We start from the raw sequence: 17152 nt of genomic DNA, 5'->3' as shown, positions 1-17152 counted from the left end.
TTCCAGAAGCGCATTTGTGCGGTCAGGCAGAGATGTTGGACGAGAAGGCCTGGCTTGCAGTCTCCGCTCTAATTCATCCCAAAGGTGTTCTTTTAGGTTGAGGTCAGAACTCTGTGCAGGCCAATCAAGTTCCTCCACCCCAAACTCGCTCATCCATGTCTTTATCGACCTTGCTTTGTGAACTGTGCACAATCATGTTGGAACAGGAAGGGGACATCCACAAACTGTTCCCACAGAGTTGGGAGCATGAAATTGTCCAAAATGTCTTGGTATGCTGGTATTCCCTTCATTGGAAGAAGGGGCCAAGCCCAACTCCTGAGAAGCAACTCCACATCATGATCCGCCCTCCACCAAACTTTCCACATTGCACAATGCAGTCAGGAAAGTACCTGGCAACTGCCAAACCCTGGCACGTCCATTGGATTTCCAGACAAAGAAGCATGAGTCATCACTCCAGAGAACCCATCTCCACTGTTCTAGAGTCAAGTGGCAGCGTGCTTTACACCACTGTATCCAATGCTTTGCATTGCACTTGGTGATGTAAGGCTTGGAAGCAGCTGCTCAGCCATGGAAACCCATTCCATGAAGCTCTCTACGCACTGTTGTGCTAATCTGCAGGCCACATGAAGTTTGGAGGTCTTTAGCTATTGACTCTGCAGAAAGTTGGCAACTTCTGTACACTGTGTGCTTTAGCATGTGCTGACCCCGCTCTGTCATTTTACGTGGCCTACCACTTCGTGACTGAGTTGCTGTTGTTCCCAGTTACTTCCACTTTGTTGTAATACCACAAACAGTTGACCGTGGAATATTTAGTAGCAAGCAAATTTCACAGATGGACTTATTGCACAGGTGGCAACCTATCATGGTACCACACTTGATTTCACTGAGCTCCTGAGAGCGACCCATTCTTTCACAAATGTTTCTAGAAGCAGTCTGCATGCCTAGGTGCTTGATTTTATACACCTGTGGTCATGCTGGTGATTGGAACACCTGAATCCAATAATTGGGAGGGGTGTCCCAATACTTTTGGCAATATAGTGTATATACATCACACCACATCAGTCCCTACCCTCAAGGAGCTTACAATCTAAGGTCCCTAACTTACATTTATACATGCATACACATACTAGGGCCAATTTAGACAGAAGCCAATTAACCTACCAGCATGTCTTTGGAAATTTGCAGGAGACCCACGTAGGCACAGGGAGAACATGCAAACTCTGTGCAGGTAGTGCCATAGTTAACAGGCAATCAGGAGATGGTCAGGAGGCAGAAACCACATCCACAGTTGCATATCAATTCACTTCTATGGGGCACATTGGCAGGTGATATCAGATGCCGAACATGTCACACCCTACTTTTTTGGCTGTAACAATGCCTTGCAGCTGTATCAGTTTGTGTGGGGCTGTCTGGCAGCTATTGCCAAGTTTTGACAGGTGGCTGTGGCGCACACCAACAAGGTCCATGTGAAAGAGGACTTAGATAAAGCGACTGCATTTGTTTTATCGTTTCAAGCTAATTACATTTTCTGCAAGAAAAATCCCTAGGAACTGACTCTCCTCCAAGCAAGTTAGGACTCCCACACTCAGCAGATGGGTGCGTACCCCACTGATGACCCTGTCTCTGCTCAACAACAGCAACACAAAGTTGGAAAATCACTGTACACCCATATCGAATATATTTTACAATATTTATTTACGAGATGATCAGTACATTTGCATGTTTTATCCCTGGACCTCATGCACACTGAGCATTAAAGGATAAATTCACCTTTTGAATAAAAATAATAAAATGCACTTTTTTTGGAGGTAAAAAAATGTGCATTTATTATTTTTGTCTACAGGAGCCTGTAAAGCATTGCACCAACGATCAGCAGATCACTGATACCATGCAGGTCTTCTGCAGACAAAAATAATAAATGCACTTTTTTTTACCTCCAAGCAGCTATACTGACAGGAAGATTCAATGAACTACCACAGCGCTACGGCCTTAGCGGCTGTCAGGACTTGCAGTTCATTCATTCACAAAATGCTGTTTCGAAATCTGACAGCTAGTACGTGGAACTTCTCCTCTCACTTCTGTCGGAGGGGGCATCGGCTGCAGTATTGGGAACATGTTGCATGTTCCACCCTAAAAACAGGTGGAACATGTAACATGCTACCAAAGTTGAACTTATCCTTTAAAAATGCTGCTATTAGGAGCATCTGGCAATTTTTTTCAGCCTCTAAATGCCCCTGCATGTTAGCCTATGTGTACATGCACACAGGCGTTTAGAGGGTAATAAAACACCCACATCTAGCTTTGTTTTTGCTCATCAAGGGCTTTATTCATTTAATTGACCAGAATAATAAGTGCTGACGAATGCAAACATGTCTAAAGGCGCATTATGTATGTTTTCTGCCAAACTGCGGCTGCTCCTGGACCTGCTGGCAGTGGGTTATTTTTTTCTGCCTCTAAATGCCTGTGTGTGCATGGACACATAGCCTAACATGGAGGGGCATTTAGAGGCACCAGTCACCCCTAAAAGCAGTGTTTTTAAACCGCTTAGCGTGCATGAGGCTAATAAGCAGGGAGTAACTGTTGAGATAGCGGCTATCTCAGGCAGGAGTGCACGTTGATCATTTTGTAAATAAATGGACTAAAGAATGTCTAAAAGTAGTGTGCAGAGGTTTGCCACATTTATGTTGCTATAGAAAAATAGCTGTTGATCATTCTAGAAATCTAGTGTCCTTGTCTCTTTCTGTGCTCTGTACTGACATTGCAAACAAAGTTAGCCTTTCCAGCTGTCTTCTGGAACATACCACACTCCTCCCCTTATGTAATGGAGATGAGGGGGGGGGGGTGATTGTAGTCCAATCAGCAAACCAGCCTACGGGGACAACGCTGCTCCTCAATAGATAAAGTAGCTTAAGTAAGCGTCACCATAAGACCGGAAGTTACTAACTTAAAATCTACAGGTGAAAATCAAGGGAAAAAAGGCCTGAAAAAAACAAAACAAATGCAGTCACCACATGCAAGGATGGGCAGTGTGCTTACAGTGGAAAGCACTAACACAGCCCACAGTAAAACAGCACACAGTTAACCCTTTGATCGGCCCACATGTTAACCCTTTCCTGCCCAGTGCCATTAGTACAGTGTCAGTGCTTTTTATTAGAACTAATCACTGTATTGGTGTCATTGGGATGTCAGTGACACCAAGTCAGTTCCCCCCCAGTGTCAGAATGCCCGCCGCAGTCCCGCAATAAGTCACTTATTTCCACCATTACTAGTAAAAATGACAAAAAATACTAGTAAATATACCACCATTTGTAAACGCTATAACTTTCACGTGAACCAATTAATTTACATGTATTGGGATTTTTTTTTAGCAGACGTAGCAGAATACATTTTGGCCTAAATGTATGACAAAATTCGATTTTTAAAATTTTTTTTTACTGGACATGATTAATAGCAAAATGTCAAATACATTTTTTTTTCCGCAAAATTGTCGGTCTTTTTTTTTTTTAATAGCGCAAAAAATAAAAAACACAGGCAATCAGTACCACCAAAAGAAAGCTCTATTCATGGGGAAATAAAAAAGGATGTGAATTTCCTTTGGGTGCAGCGTTGCATGACCACGCAATTGTCAGTTAAAGTAACGCAGCGCCGTAATGCAGAAAATGGCCTGGTCAGGAAGGGGGGTAAGTCCTCTGGAGGGCAAGTGGTTAAGCCACTGACACTAATTGTATGAGGCGTAAAAGTGCTGGACAGGATGTCATTTTGTACTACCATAAGTTGTGGCTGAGGCCAAGGGCAAATCATTGTTTTTATTAAGATACTGGTCATCACCTCAGGAAATTCTAGAATATGTGTATGTTTAGTTAGCAGATAGACAAAATTTATCTATGACATTTTTTCAGCTGCCTTTCACAGCAAAAACAGGCTAAAGGTAGCTTTTCAGCTTAACAGGCATTTCGTTGATGTTTCCTTGTGTATTTTTTTGGATGGATAGTTTGTAGGGATGGTACTGACCTTAGCATATAGCACTGTAAGATATGGTGGCTGTTACTTTGATTTACTTGGGTCGGTTTCCCCCACAATGTTGGTTCAAATAAATACTAATCTTTTGAAGACCCTCTTGTCCTATGAAGTTCCTCTATCAACCCGCACATCTCACTGTTGCTTTTGAGCTGCACACAGGCCCTGTATCCCCTATCATCTGCAATCCAATTCTTTCTTTCTTTCTTTTTTTTTTTTATAAAGGAGCTATCAATATTTTCTTGCTGTGTTACCCATACCCAACACAATGTAGGGTTATCCATTGCTATTTCAGTAAATGTAATCTTCTTGCGCATGGGGTCTCCAAACTTTCGAAACAAAGGGCCAGTTTACTGTCCTTCAGACTTTATGCGGGCTGGACTGTGACCATTGAGAGTAGAAAAGGTGCTGACGTCAGTGGGAAAAAACACTGCCCCATTTTTGGTGTCAATGACAGGAATTGTGCCCCATCATTGGTGTCATTGGGCCCCATTAATGTATGTCATTGGGACAACTTGTGCCCCATCTATGGTGTCATTGGGCCCCATTGTATGTCATTGGGAGAAAGTGTGCCCCATTGTTGGTGACATTGGGAGGAATTGTGCCCCTTCACTGGTGTCAATGGGGAGAATTTTGCCCCATTGTTGGTAACAGTGGATACAATAGTGCCCCAAAGGGCCAAATAAAATCAAGCAAAGGGTCACATCTGGCCCCCGGGCCACAGTTTGAAGACCACTGTTCTGCAGTGTTTTCTTTTAACCGATATAATACTAAAAGTTTAACATCATCTTTTGACAGCAAATATAAAATAATAACAGAAAGACCAGACAGTAAGTCAGCCATATTTATTAATGGCATATTTGTAGACGTAGAAAGCAACATAGTTTAGAAAAAAGTACAAACAATAGAAAAATAGAAAAAAAATAAAGAATACAGAAGTAAAATGCATAGTTAAATGTATTAGCCAGATCAGATTTGCCTTATTCCTGTGAAGAAGGTGTTAAAGACAACAATTTTTTTAGAATACAGATCTGGCGTGTAAACATTCATTATGTCCTGGTTACTGACAATTTGCCAGTGCCATTTGGCAGACGTGATTGATGACTCTTTTTACATGAATTGTAGAGCTTGTGAACATTGATTTTTTACTTTTCCAAAATTGTAACAAATATGGACACTTGAATCATCAACCTTAATTTTACTGCATGTTGCTATTTCATTGTATTCTTGAGCGTATAAAAAAGATAAGTGCACTTTAAGTACAAATTATTTTCACTTGTCCCTGCAACCTGTCAAAAAAATCTCAATATGAAAGAATACCTGTAAAGCAGTAATATACGAGCGCTGGGTACATCAAACAAAATAAGCAGCCAGCAAAAAAGAGGAAATACCTTGAATCCTCCAATAATATACAAAATAATCAATAGGAATGCAGCGCTAAAATGTACAGATAAAAATACATAAATAAGTAAAAGTCTTAAAAGTGATATTCAAAAAGGTGCAATGTGATAAACGTGGTTCACTAGATGGCTGTTGAGTTATCGTGACTTCCGTGGCTTGTGAGGAATGAGAATACAATGCACTAACCAGATAGCACAAAATTATGTGCGTTATGTGCCTGCTATGGTGCACCTTGAAGGAGGGGGGGCTCAGAATATCCCAAAAAAATTAGCCCAGAAGAGAGAAAAAGCTCCAATCCATGAATAGAACAGAGTATAGCAAGATCAGTAATCCATGTACAGGGGGGTCTCTCTGACGCGTTTCGTGTAATAACACATTTTCAAAGGGGCCCCTTTGAAAATGTGTTATTACACGAAACGCGTCAGAGAGACCCCCCTGTACATGACTTACTGACCTTGCTATACTCTGTTCTATTCATGGATGTAAGTGTCCGTTTTTTACCTTGATTTTGATTGTAACTCCTTTTTATCCAATAAATACTACACTATTGGAGCTTTTTCTCTCTTCTGGGCTCATTTTTTTGGGATATTCTGAGCCCCCCCCCCTCCTTCAAGATGCACCATAGCAGGCGACTCACACTTAAGTGTATGATCCCCCCGGTGGCTGAAATCGGTACTACAAGATGCATCTAATCTGATGAATATACATTATACTGGAATGAGAAAATCTGCCCTGGTCTGATGACATCTGGTGACTCAACTCCACCTGACGACTTCACCTGTTTGCAGAGTGTTCGCTTCCAGAGCACCTTGGAGTAGGTCTTATTTACTCCAACGCACAAAATTTTGTGCTATCTGGTTAGTGCTTTGCATGCTCATTCCTCACAAGCCACGGAAGTCACGATAACTCAACAGCCATCTAGTGAACCACGTTTATCACATTGCACCTTTTTGAATATGACTTTTAAGACTTTTACTTATTTATGTATTTTTATCTGTACATTTTAGCGCTACATTCCTTTTGATTATTATGAAAGAATACCTGTTTTCTTGATACTGGGTTACAAATATTGTGGTACGAAGTATATCAAAGTTGTATTTCCATTCCGTTTTTGCAATGGCTCCTTCCAGCCACTATGGAATGGTACTAATGGGAGGTATGCTAAATGGGGGAGCCTTGCTCCCAAAAGTGTCTCTAGTGGCAGCCAAGTCCATATTATCAATGAGGCTCCTTTACCTGACCTGCAGACATCTCGTTTTCTGTGGATGAAGGCCACTGTGTATGAAAATAGCTGGATAAGAACACCTTTCTATTAAGATTCTGGATTGCAGTAACTAGTGAAAAGAAATGATTTGTGCACCCGACTGCAGCTACCATTAAAAGTACTGAAACAAAAAGCTACCTTTATTACAGTGAACCCTGTGCTCATAAAAACTATGTGAGTCACATATCTGAAACATATGCATATTCCCCTGCTTTTTTTCAATCATGTATACAGAAAATACCTATTTATCCTACTTTTTTCAATCTGACATCCTCTATGAATATTCTAAATGCATTGTGTTAGTCTACAAACGGGTTTCTTATTTTTAGGCTTGGTATGAGCTCGCCTGGGTGTCAAACTGGTGGCCCTCCAGCTGTTGTGAAATTACAAGTCCCATCATGCCTCTGCCTTTGGGAGTCATGCTGTCAATCTTGCAATGCCTCATGGGACTTGTAGTTTGGCAACACCTGGAGGGCCACCAGTTTGACACCCGTGATTTCTGCAGGCTTTTCTTAGTAGTCAAGTTTTAATATGCTCAGCAATAAAATAGCTGAAGTTGATTTCCTCATTGCCTGTTTTGTTGAGCATAAATCATTTCACTAGTGTAGGTACTTTTTGATTTAATAAAGGCAAGGCAGGTAATGCCTATAGCATATACAAACATGGCACTTCTTCAACACTTTGGTAAAACATTGTTGGCCTTCAAATTTTTCATTCGATCAAAGACAACGGTATTATGTGCTTTGAATGTACAATTCTATACAATGTTCTCTTTTTTTATAAAAAGGAGCAATATTAACTGACACATACTACAAAGATTATGCTTGTACAATCCCACTGACTACCAAGTCAGTGGGATTGTACAAGCATAATCTTTGTAGTATGTGTCAGTTAATATTGCAGCTTTTTATAAAAAGTTGCCCTTGAATTGGATTATATTTTTTTCTAACACAGTGTATAGAAATATCCCAAAAGAAACATGTACTGAGAGCAATCTGCAGCACTTGGGACACTTGGCAGCAGTCAGAACTCAGAATATTACATACACCAGATAGTGCTTGCAAATCAACACTTAATACAATGTGCAAATCTCATAAAAGAAAATATTTCCAAAAAATGATATCTATATTTAAAACAAATCACAGTGCAAAGTCCCAAATATTGTGTACTTCCATCGATCCCAACACCATAAAATTATGGAAAGTCCATATGTTGCAATAAAAGTGCTCTGTACACTGATTCCTCCATCCAGTGTGTAACCATCAATATGTGTTTAATCTCCTCACTCACCAGATTTCATAGCCCTTCTTGTTGTACAACAAGAAAAGTCACTTGTGCTTTGTGGTCTCCCAGGGACCAGCTGCAATCTCCTGCTCGGCACTTCTCTGCATTGTTACCTCCAGCAGTCCTAATAGATTTTCCAATGGTGAAAACAGCATACATTTCCAAAAGGATAGAAGAAGAATCCTCTCATAGTGTACAGTGTGATTCCTCTTGATGCCGTTATCGCCACTGGAAAATCTATTGGGACTGCTGGAGGTAACAACACAGACAAGTGCTTGGCAGGAGATCACAACTGGTCCCTGGGAGCAAAGTGCAGGTGAATTTTTGTTGTACAACAAGAAGGTCAATGAAATTTGGGGAGTGAGGATATTAAACACATGTTGGTGGTGGCACACTGGATGGTGGAATCGGTGTACAAAAGCACTTTCACTGCAACATATGGACTTTCCATAATTTTATGGTGTTGAAATCGATGCAAGTACACAATATTTGGAACTTTGCACAGCAATTTATTTTAAATATACATATAATTTTTTGGAAATATTTTCTTTTATGAGATTTGCACATTGTACTGAGTGTTGATTTGCAAGTGCTATCTGGTGTATGTAATAATCTGGATCTTTTTGGAGAAGGGATAGCGACTGTAAGTACAAATTTTATTTATTATTTTTATCTGGTAATCATAGGCGTGGGTGGTTATTTGTATATTAGAACTCAGAATATGCTAGAAGTTTCGAGTCAGTGTCAAAGTCATCTATGGCAGCCTCTAAACTTCTTCATTTCCCATATGTCCAAAATGGGAGTTAATTATAGAAGAAAGATTTATCCTTTTTGCCCTGGAACCCATTTGCCTAAAACCAGATCTGTCCTGGGTTGTAGTACAAATGTACAGTTATGAATGACTATGCTTTAAAATATGTTTGACAGCTTTTCATTCTGGATCTAATGTGTATTTAAATAAAAAAAACTTGGCACAAAAAATGTATGCAAGAAAAAGCAGATGCAATAGTCATTGAACTGCGTGGCCACATTGGGTGATTTTTCTGATGCAGCTTTATCACTGAAAGCAATATTCTGAATAATAAGCAGTTTGTAGTTTAAACAACATGCTTCTGGTCCTTCAGATTGCAGTATGGATATCCAACTGTCCACTAGTTGCTGTTTTAACATGAATATTTATGAAAGCCTCTAATACATGAGGTGGTCAAAGTACAGGTTACAGAAATCACCTGCAACAGACACATAGGCAGAGACCATTTTTATAGTTCGTATATTGAAGGTGTTTCTGCTTATGCAATTTATAATTTTGAGAAGTAAAATATCTCTACATAAGATTTGCATTATTACCCCTTAAATTATTATTAAATCTAGCTTATGTTTGTCAACAACTACACTTAGAGTCCAGTTTTTATATATACATAAACTTGGTATTATCATTTTAAAATCACAGTATCAGTCATTTGTGAAGTCTGCCAGTCTTTGATCAACAGGCAATAAGTTAAAACAATGTATAAAAATGTCCTGACTCAGACTTTAATTTGCATAGAGGTATACCGGTTATTTTCTGAATCTGCATATACTGTAAATATCTGAGCCCTGAGATAGACCTGCATCTTCTACAAAGTGCATTATTGCATAAGGAACATTGCCAAGATCTTTCCCATTATTCTGCCATACTAAAGTGCAAATATGTGTTGTATCCAGGCATAAGCAGTTGTATATATATGAAAAAGTTTGGGAGTTCACTTAAAAAGCCAGACAGAATAGTAAAGCATACTGTTTACCTAAGTGTACCTATTTCTTATCTGAAAGTAGAAATCAAATAGCTTTGGATGGGTTTGTGGATCAGAATTCACATTTCTTTTGTTTTCCTACCCTCTTTTGGGCACTCACTGCCAAACCTTACTCATCCTTCTTATCCTGCTGCCCTTCATCCCCTGTGGATGGATTCTCACTGACATCATTTGGTGCAACTTGTTGTTCTTCACTACTATTTTTTTGCTCCTCAGCTACACCTTGATCATCACTTGTAGTTTTTTTATCAGCATTTTCCACCACAGCAGCATCCTTCTCAACAGCGTCTTTAGGCTGCTCTACAGATATATTCGTATTGTCCTTGTCACTGCTGGACTCCTCAGAGCCTTCTCCTCCAGCTTTAGCCTGCTCCTCATTTGCTTTGTTTTCCTCCTCTTTGCTAGACAACTTCTCCCCTCCTTCCTTATTATCCCCATCATCTGTGCGCTGATCCTCACCACCTTCCTGCTTATCTCCACCATCTTTAGCCTGTTCCTCACCCACGGCTTCTTTTCCCCCTTCATCTTTAGCTGCCTGCTCACTTTCATCCTTTTTCTCTCCAGAATCAACCTGTTCATCCCCCCCTTCCTTCTTCACCTCTTGAGCTTCCTCTGGCTTCACTTGATCTGTAGCTTGATCTGCAGACCCTTCCTGTATTTCCTCTCCATCTTTAGACTTCTCATCTACCTTTTCCTCCTCCCCATGTGTGGACAGTTTCTCACTCTCTCCTTCCTTTTTCTCTTCCCCTTGTGTGGATGGTCCCTCACTGTCTCCTTCCACTTTTTCCTCCCCATCTTTCGACTGCACCTCATCTCCTTTTTTCTCTTCACTGTCTATGGATTTATCCTTTTCACCTTCTTTATTCTCACTATCATCTCTAGTCTGATCCTCACTGCTTTCTTTTTTCTCCTCACCATCTTTGGACTGCTCCTCTTTATCATCTGTTTTCTTCACCACATCTATTGACTGATCATTGTCTCCTTTTTTGTCATCTCCATCTTTGGATTGCTCATTATCACCTTCTTTCTTTTCATCCCCATCTTTGGACTGCTGATCATCTTCTTTCTTTTCATCCCCATCTTTGGACTGTTCTTCACCACTTTCCTTTTTGTCTTCCCCATCTTTGGACTCATCATCACCTTCCTTTTTGTCATCACCATCTTGGGATTGGTTGCCACTGTTGTCCTTTTTGTCATCACCGTCTTTGGGCTTGTCACCACTGCCATCCTTTTTGTCATCCCCATCTTTTGACTGCTTATCATCGCCATCCTTTGCATCTCCTTTGTCTTTTGATGACTCACCACCTCCATCCTTTGCATCTCCACTGCCTTTTGACGACTCACCACCACCATCATTTTTGTTATCACCACCTTTGGATGGCTCACCGCCATTGTTTTTGTCACCTGTATCTTTGGAATGCTCACCACCATCATTTTTATCATCACCATCTTTGGGTTGCCCAGCAGCTAGAGAATTTAAAACTTGTTCTATGTGTTCATCTGCACTGTCTGTAGAATTCTGTCTTTTATTTTGTATAAGGTTGCTGCCGTCATTGAGTTCATTAATACTGCAAGATAATAAGGCAAATGTGAGTGAACATTTAAATGCTACAAGGCAATCATTTTATTAAAATGCACCCTACATTGAACTATATAGGTTTCCAGTTTTTGTTATATCCCTTACCTGACACTGATCCGTAAAATCCCATTGAGAAGGTTCAGCTGTTGCAATAAGGAATCAATCCCAGGAGGGACAATCTGCATGAAAATGATAAAATGTCAAAATGACCAGGGGCAAAAAAAATAAATATATATATATATATATATATATAAATAATTTTTGGAAAATGCACTGTTATAATCGTGTAACTGTGTATAGCCTCTCTTTAGTTAATAAGGTAATGAAAAGCTACGTGTTGAACTATATTTGTCTATTAAAATTAGCCATAGCTAAGCCATTCTTACAATATTAGTAACTTTGAAATTACACTATCTAAATTTAGTTTGACTGGGTGGTAGAGAGCCCAAGCTGATATATAGTTTACTCATTTGGTTTTCCTCTAAACTCTCTTTTGCTGTTGTTGCTTCCTGCTACCAATTGGTGTCCCTGGTATCTCTAGCAATAGAGTGAGATGCCACAATAATACTGAGTTATAAATATTTTTTATATTTTTGGCCAACCAGTAGGAGGTTTGTTGCCAATGGTGTATGTTGGGGGAGAGCATAAATATTTTGGGTGGACCTTGTGAGCTTTCTTTCCCCCCTGGGTTTCGGCCTTGGGAGGTTGTGTATTTCCATGTGCTTGGTTCAAATGTCTGGGAGCTGCATAAGGTAGCCTATCTACCTGTCCTGCAGCTAGAGGCAATGGCTCAGGTGTCAGGAGGTGATGGACAGGAGTCTGGAAGGGGCAGTGATGCCTGGGATGGTGTACCAGAGGTGACTCTACTGTTGGAGATCCCAAAGGCAAGAATATTGTGGAGTACCTGGGAAAACATCAAGAGGATCACTGAGGTTGCTGCTGGTGCTGTTAGATATTCTACTGCTTATGGAAAAAGTACAGGTTGCTGGTTTCAGATTAAAGGCCCCTTTTGCTAGTATTGAGGTCTATGGATAGAGTCTTTGAGTATGTAAATTAGTAAGGGTGTTCAGAATTCCATATCCCTCTATCCCATGTGTTGCTGTAAGGAATAAAATCTTTAAAAAGTCTTTAAAATGACTGGTGCCCAATTGTTACATATCCCCCGCAATTCAGCCATGGACCTAGCCTTGGGAAAATGCTAGTCCACCCTGTCTCTGGGAGTGCCTCAAACTCCTCCAGGGTTTGGGGGTGTTACACAAGTGTTAACAACAGATAGAGTTAGCCACTCTAATTACACAAGCAGAAAAGGACTTCTAACATGTAATGCAACACAATTCTGTATTTAGAAGGTAGTTAATCTAAAAAAGGTGCATAAAGTAAACCATAAGCAGTGTAATCAACAGTGGGATCTATATCAGCCATTCTTACCCGGGTTTCTTGGAACCCTGGGGTTCTGACGGAAGTTGCTAGGGGTTCTTTGAGCGGTGCCTCAAAGACCTCCCCTCTGATAGTGCATGCATAGATCTGGGGATAATGCCACTTGTTAAAGCCAGCAGAATGACACCAATGATCTTTTTAGCTATCCATGAGGGGTTGCCATGTATCCATGTAAGGTTTTCATTCTTCTCACTGACCACCAATGTAAGGGGCATTCTTCTGCCTGACCACCAATAAAAGGAGCGATTTTTCCACTGACCCCTTTTCCTCCTGACCTCCAATGAATTGGTTTAACCACCTTCCGCCCGCCATATAGTACAATGACGGGCACAAGGTAGTTCTTTCGTTCTGATAGGACATCATACGACATCCTTCCATTCTCACTGCGCATGCACGGCTCAGGGAGCGCGCAGTGCGGCGATTGCCAATGCGCTGTGTCCCTCGGACATAGCGGATCACGGAAAGAGCTGAAGATGTCGGCTTGGTCATGTGATAAGCTGTTTTCAATCACAGCTGATCACATGTAAACACGGAAATGCCGGTTATTGGCATTTCTCTCCCCACGAGCTGTCACGCTGACAGCTCGAGAGGAGAGGAGAGCCAGTAATCGGCTTTCTGCGGAGGGGACATGTACAATGATCATCAGGGACTGATGATCAGTGTGCCCTGATGATCAGTGTGGCCCCAGAAGTGCCACCTGTCAGTGTCCATCAGTGCCAGCAGTCAGTGCTCATCAGTGCCACGTGCCAGTGCCCATCAGTGCCACATCAATGCCACATATCAGTGCATACCAGTGCACATCAATGCCACATATCAGTGCCCATCTGAGCTGCCTTTCAATGTCACTCATCAGTGCCACCTATCAGTGCTACCAATCAGTGCCGCCTATTAGTGCTGCGCATCAGTGTCGCCTATCAGTGCTGTGCTTCAGTGCCGCCTATCAGTGCCAGTCAGTGCTGCCTATCAGTGCCAGTCAGTGCCGCCTATCAGTGCTGCCTATCAGTGCCATATATCAGTGCTGTCTTTCAGTGCCCATCAGTGATGCCTGTCAATGTCCATCAGTGCAACCTACAAGTGCCTCCTCATCAGTGCCACCTATCAGTGTCCATCAGTGCAGCCTATCAGTGCCCATCACTGCAGCCTCATTAGCGCACATCAGTGAAGGAGAAAAATCACTTATTTAGAAAATTGTATAACAAAAACTAAGAAAAAATGTTGTTTTTCAAAATTTTCAGTGGTTTTTGGTTTGTTTAAGAAAAAATAAAAATCCCAGAGGTGATTAAATACCACCAAAAGAAAGCTCTATCTGTCTCAAAAAAATGCTAAAAATTTCATATGGGTACAGTGTTGCATGACTGCGCAATTGTCATTCAAAGTGTGACAGCGCTGAAAGCTGGAAATTGGCCTGGGCAGGAAGGGGGCATAAGTGCCCTGTAGGCTAGTGGTTAAGCAAGGGTTCATCAAGAGCTATACATTATATTAGGGGTTCCTAGGCCGGAGACAAAAGGAAGGCATTCTTTCTTTTTTTAAAGGATACAGCTTTGGCAAAATTACTACTAACTATTCATTTTATTAAGGGTATCAGGGCTCTCTAGCAAAGTGATTTAAATGTTCCAGAATCCAGTTTTACGTTAAGCAAGATCAGATTCTTTCTTTCCTTGAGAATACATATAGCTATCCACTTTCACAGTGTTTAATTTATTCCCAACATACTGCCCCTCTTTTCTTCTTTGAAATGTTAAAACTCTCATTTCCATTAAAAGCCAATGTTTAATCTGCATTTATTTTGCCTTCCTTAGTTCCCCCCTTTACCTTCATCATGTTAAAACCTTTTCCTTTTCATTACATACCTTATTTAAGACCCAGTAATGGAACCACTGTACTTCTCTACGCAATGTAGGCAGATCATGGAGTGTGTGTGTGTGTGTGTGTGTGTAGAATGGGTGGGAGTCCTGTACATATGTTCCTAAACACAATACAACACCTTCCCTCAGCATTCCTCTCAACAGTGGTCATCCCAGATGAAAGAAATGAAATGAGGCAGGCTTTCTTCGACTTCCTGAAGCTTCCACTACACACTGTGAGATGCTTACAGTGTGCAGTGAAATCAAAGTAAGCAATTTGGTGCAGGAGAAGAGCATGTACAACTGTGCAAAAGTGAAGGTAAGCCTGGAGTTTAGTTTTGGTGTTCTATTTCTCTTTATTTGTAAGTCTTTCACTGCCATGGCTACTGCATAGATACCTGGACATGTGGTAAAGTGGCAATCGATCCATTTTTGTAGATTTCATTCATGGTTCTTTGCAGGTTTACAGCTTGCTGTGTCACATGTTTCAAGAAAGCAGAACTCTCTCTTGTCCGCTCATGAGAATCACCTAGCTAGAAGCAATGAAAAAGGAAGGCATGAAAGACAAATCTTGATGTTGCTTGTTAGAACGTCAGCTGCTGTATATCAGATATTAATATGGATTTACTTAATACTTAGCTATTTTCACATTGCTATTGCGTGCTGGTATAAAACATCATACTAACTTTATCTATTGATAGCAGTCACCAACCAATGTGTACATAGCATGGATGGCAGCACTTGGAAGCCTTTACTGCACCTTTGGAACTCCCAAATGGCTTAAGAGCATTGATAGCACATCCCATACTGCAGTGCACATGTCCTAGTGAACAATTAAAGGGCACTCATATTGCATTCTTGGACATGATAGGACTGTGGCTATGCTCCCACTTTGTCAAAACTCTAAATTTGCAGAGGACTTCTTTAGCCTCTTGAGGCATAGTGGAGGCTGCTGTAAGTTTGCAACCGCAATTGGCAAGGTGGCGTCTACTGTCAAGAGTTCAAGTTAATTAAAGTGGTTGTGAACCTCAGATATGAAATATGATCAAAACATTTCCTTTTATAGTTTGTGCTTGTCTCAGTCCAGAAAACTAAGTATTATTACTGTCTGCTGCCTTGTTCCTCTGCTACCTGCATAAGTCACTTCTGTTTTTCTGACACCAAGAGAAAAATGGTGACATCAGATTGACAGCCTCAGCTGTGATCATGTGTGCTGTGTGAAGGGGGAGTGTCTCTTCCCTCCAATCGGGGGGGATGTAACTTTAGCCCCCCCCCCCTTTTCAGTGCTGAGCGATCCTGTGTAAATTCTGCTCTTTGAATAGATGTATAGATGTAGGAGAAAGACAACTGCAGATAATCAGGTACAACTGTAGGAGGATTTGTTTTATCTGATTGCCTCACAGGGATGTTCAATTCATATCACACAATACCCAGGACATAAGGTTCTGGGAGCTGGGCAGGTAGGTTTTTTGGAACCTTTAGCCCTGCTGAGGGCAAGCAGCAGGGCTCACCTGTCTGGTGGAAGCATTCAGATGGCAGCGCTACCACCCAAATGCTTCCACACAGCCCACTGCAGTGCCAGCCTCCTTGCCCGCTATGTCTCCCAGGCTCCGCTTGCCCATCTACGGGTCCTTGACTAGTTCAGCAGGTGCTGGTGGGTATAGGGGAGGCATAAGAGCGGACATGTCTGCTCCCCTTCTTGTTCAGACCTGGAAATGAGGCTCTGACATCCCCATTGACAGATTTCCCAGCCATCAAGGCCAGGAAAGAACGTAATGCAGTGCAATGTGCACTGCATACATCCAGTGCAGTACAGGGGAGACATCCAGGGTCTTTTAGACCCTGAATGTCTCAATAAAGAGAACCTGTCACCAAAGATCATCACATAGGGGACTTTTTGTCAAAGTTTTACTAAACCCACAACAGTAAAATCAGTCTGTATATGCAGTAAAGCATGCTTGTTATACTCATTGTGGAACCGAAGGGGTTAATACGCTGCATTATGTAAAAAGGCTGTTTGATCCTGATTTCTCTGATCCTCCCCTTTTTCAGTGTCTCCTTCTTATCTCCTGATATGACATATCGTGTGTAGACACTCTGTACATGCTCAGTTTGGTGTGTATTGCTAGAGAGGTTTTTTTTTTCTTGGGAGATTGCATGTGATCAGCACAGGACCAATCAGCACTGTCCAGACAGAAGTCAGGGGTTCTGCATCCTCCTAGAGCAGAAAGAAAACTCCTCCTACAGTCTTTAACCAGTGCTCTGCTGGACACTGATAGAAGTCACTATCTTTAACTGCTGATGAGAAAAGGTATTTAGCGGTTTATATTTACTATAATAATTGCACTTCCATGTTCTGTGTATTGTGGGAGACCAGATATAGTGAATGCAGGGTCCTGGGTGTAATAACACTTTTAAGTAAAATAAATTTTTTATCAGCAGATGGATTGGGGACTGTGGAAAAAGGAGAGGATCAGAGAAGACAGGATCAAACATCCTTTTCACACAGTGCAGAGGATTAACCCCTTAGGAT

At 41.3% G+C, this 17152-nt stretch overlaps 1 protein-coding gene and 1 long non-coding RNA gene across 2 annotated transcripts in view; both read right to left on the bottom strand.

Annotated features, from left to right (window-relative positions):
• Window positions 1-4847: 4847 nt before the first annotated feature.
• Window positions 4848-8469, bottom strand: LOC149448729 (uncharacterized). The gene is made up of 2 exons (XR_016305801.1): window positions 6460-8469; window positions 4848-5337 (listed from the first exon to the last, which is right to left on the bottom strand). It is a non-coding gene; the product is annotated as an uncharacterized LOC149448729 (long non-coding RNA).
• A 160-nt stretch (window positions 8470-8629) lies between these two features.
• The window catches only part of LOC149448728 (clustered mitochondria protein homolog), a 103617-nt gene continuing 95094 nt past the window's right edge, over window positions 8630-17152 (bottom strand). Inside the window, exons 24-26 of the mRNA XM_089651727.1 lie at window positions 15018-15152; window positions 11444-11517; window positions 8630-11327 (exon numbers count right to left, since the gene is read on the bottom strand). Of these exons, the coding sequence (XP_089507853.1) occupies window positions 9869-11327; window positions 11444-11517; window positions 15018-15152 (1668 nt within the window). The 3' untranslated portion in view covers window positions 8630-9868. The remainder of the gene's footprint in view (window positions 11328-11443; window positions 11518-15017; window positions 15153-17152) is intronic.

Source organism: Staurois parvus, unplaced genomic scaffold, assembly GCF_062004578.1.
Source record: "Staurois parvus isolate SC_StPar_1 unplaced genomic scaffold, SC_StPar_1.0 ptg000661l, whole genome shotgun sequence".
NCBI classification, from domain to species: Eukaryota; Metazoa; Chordata; class Amphibia; order Anura; family Ranidae; genus Staurois; species Staurois parvus.
Note: the sequence above shows the minus strand (reverse complement) of the source record. Positions and strands in the feature narration are given on the sequence as shown.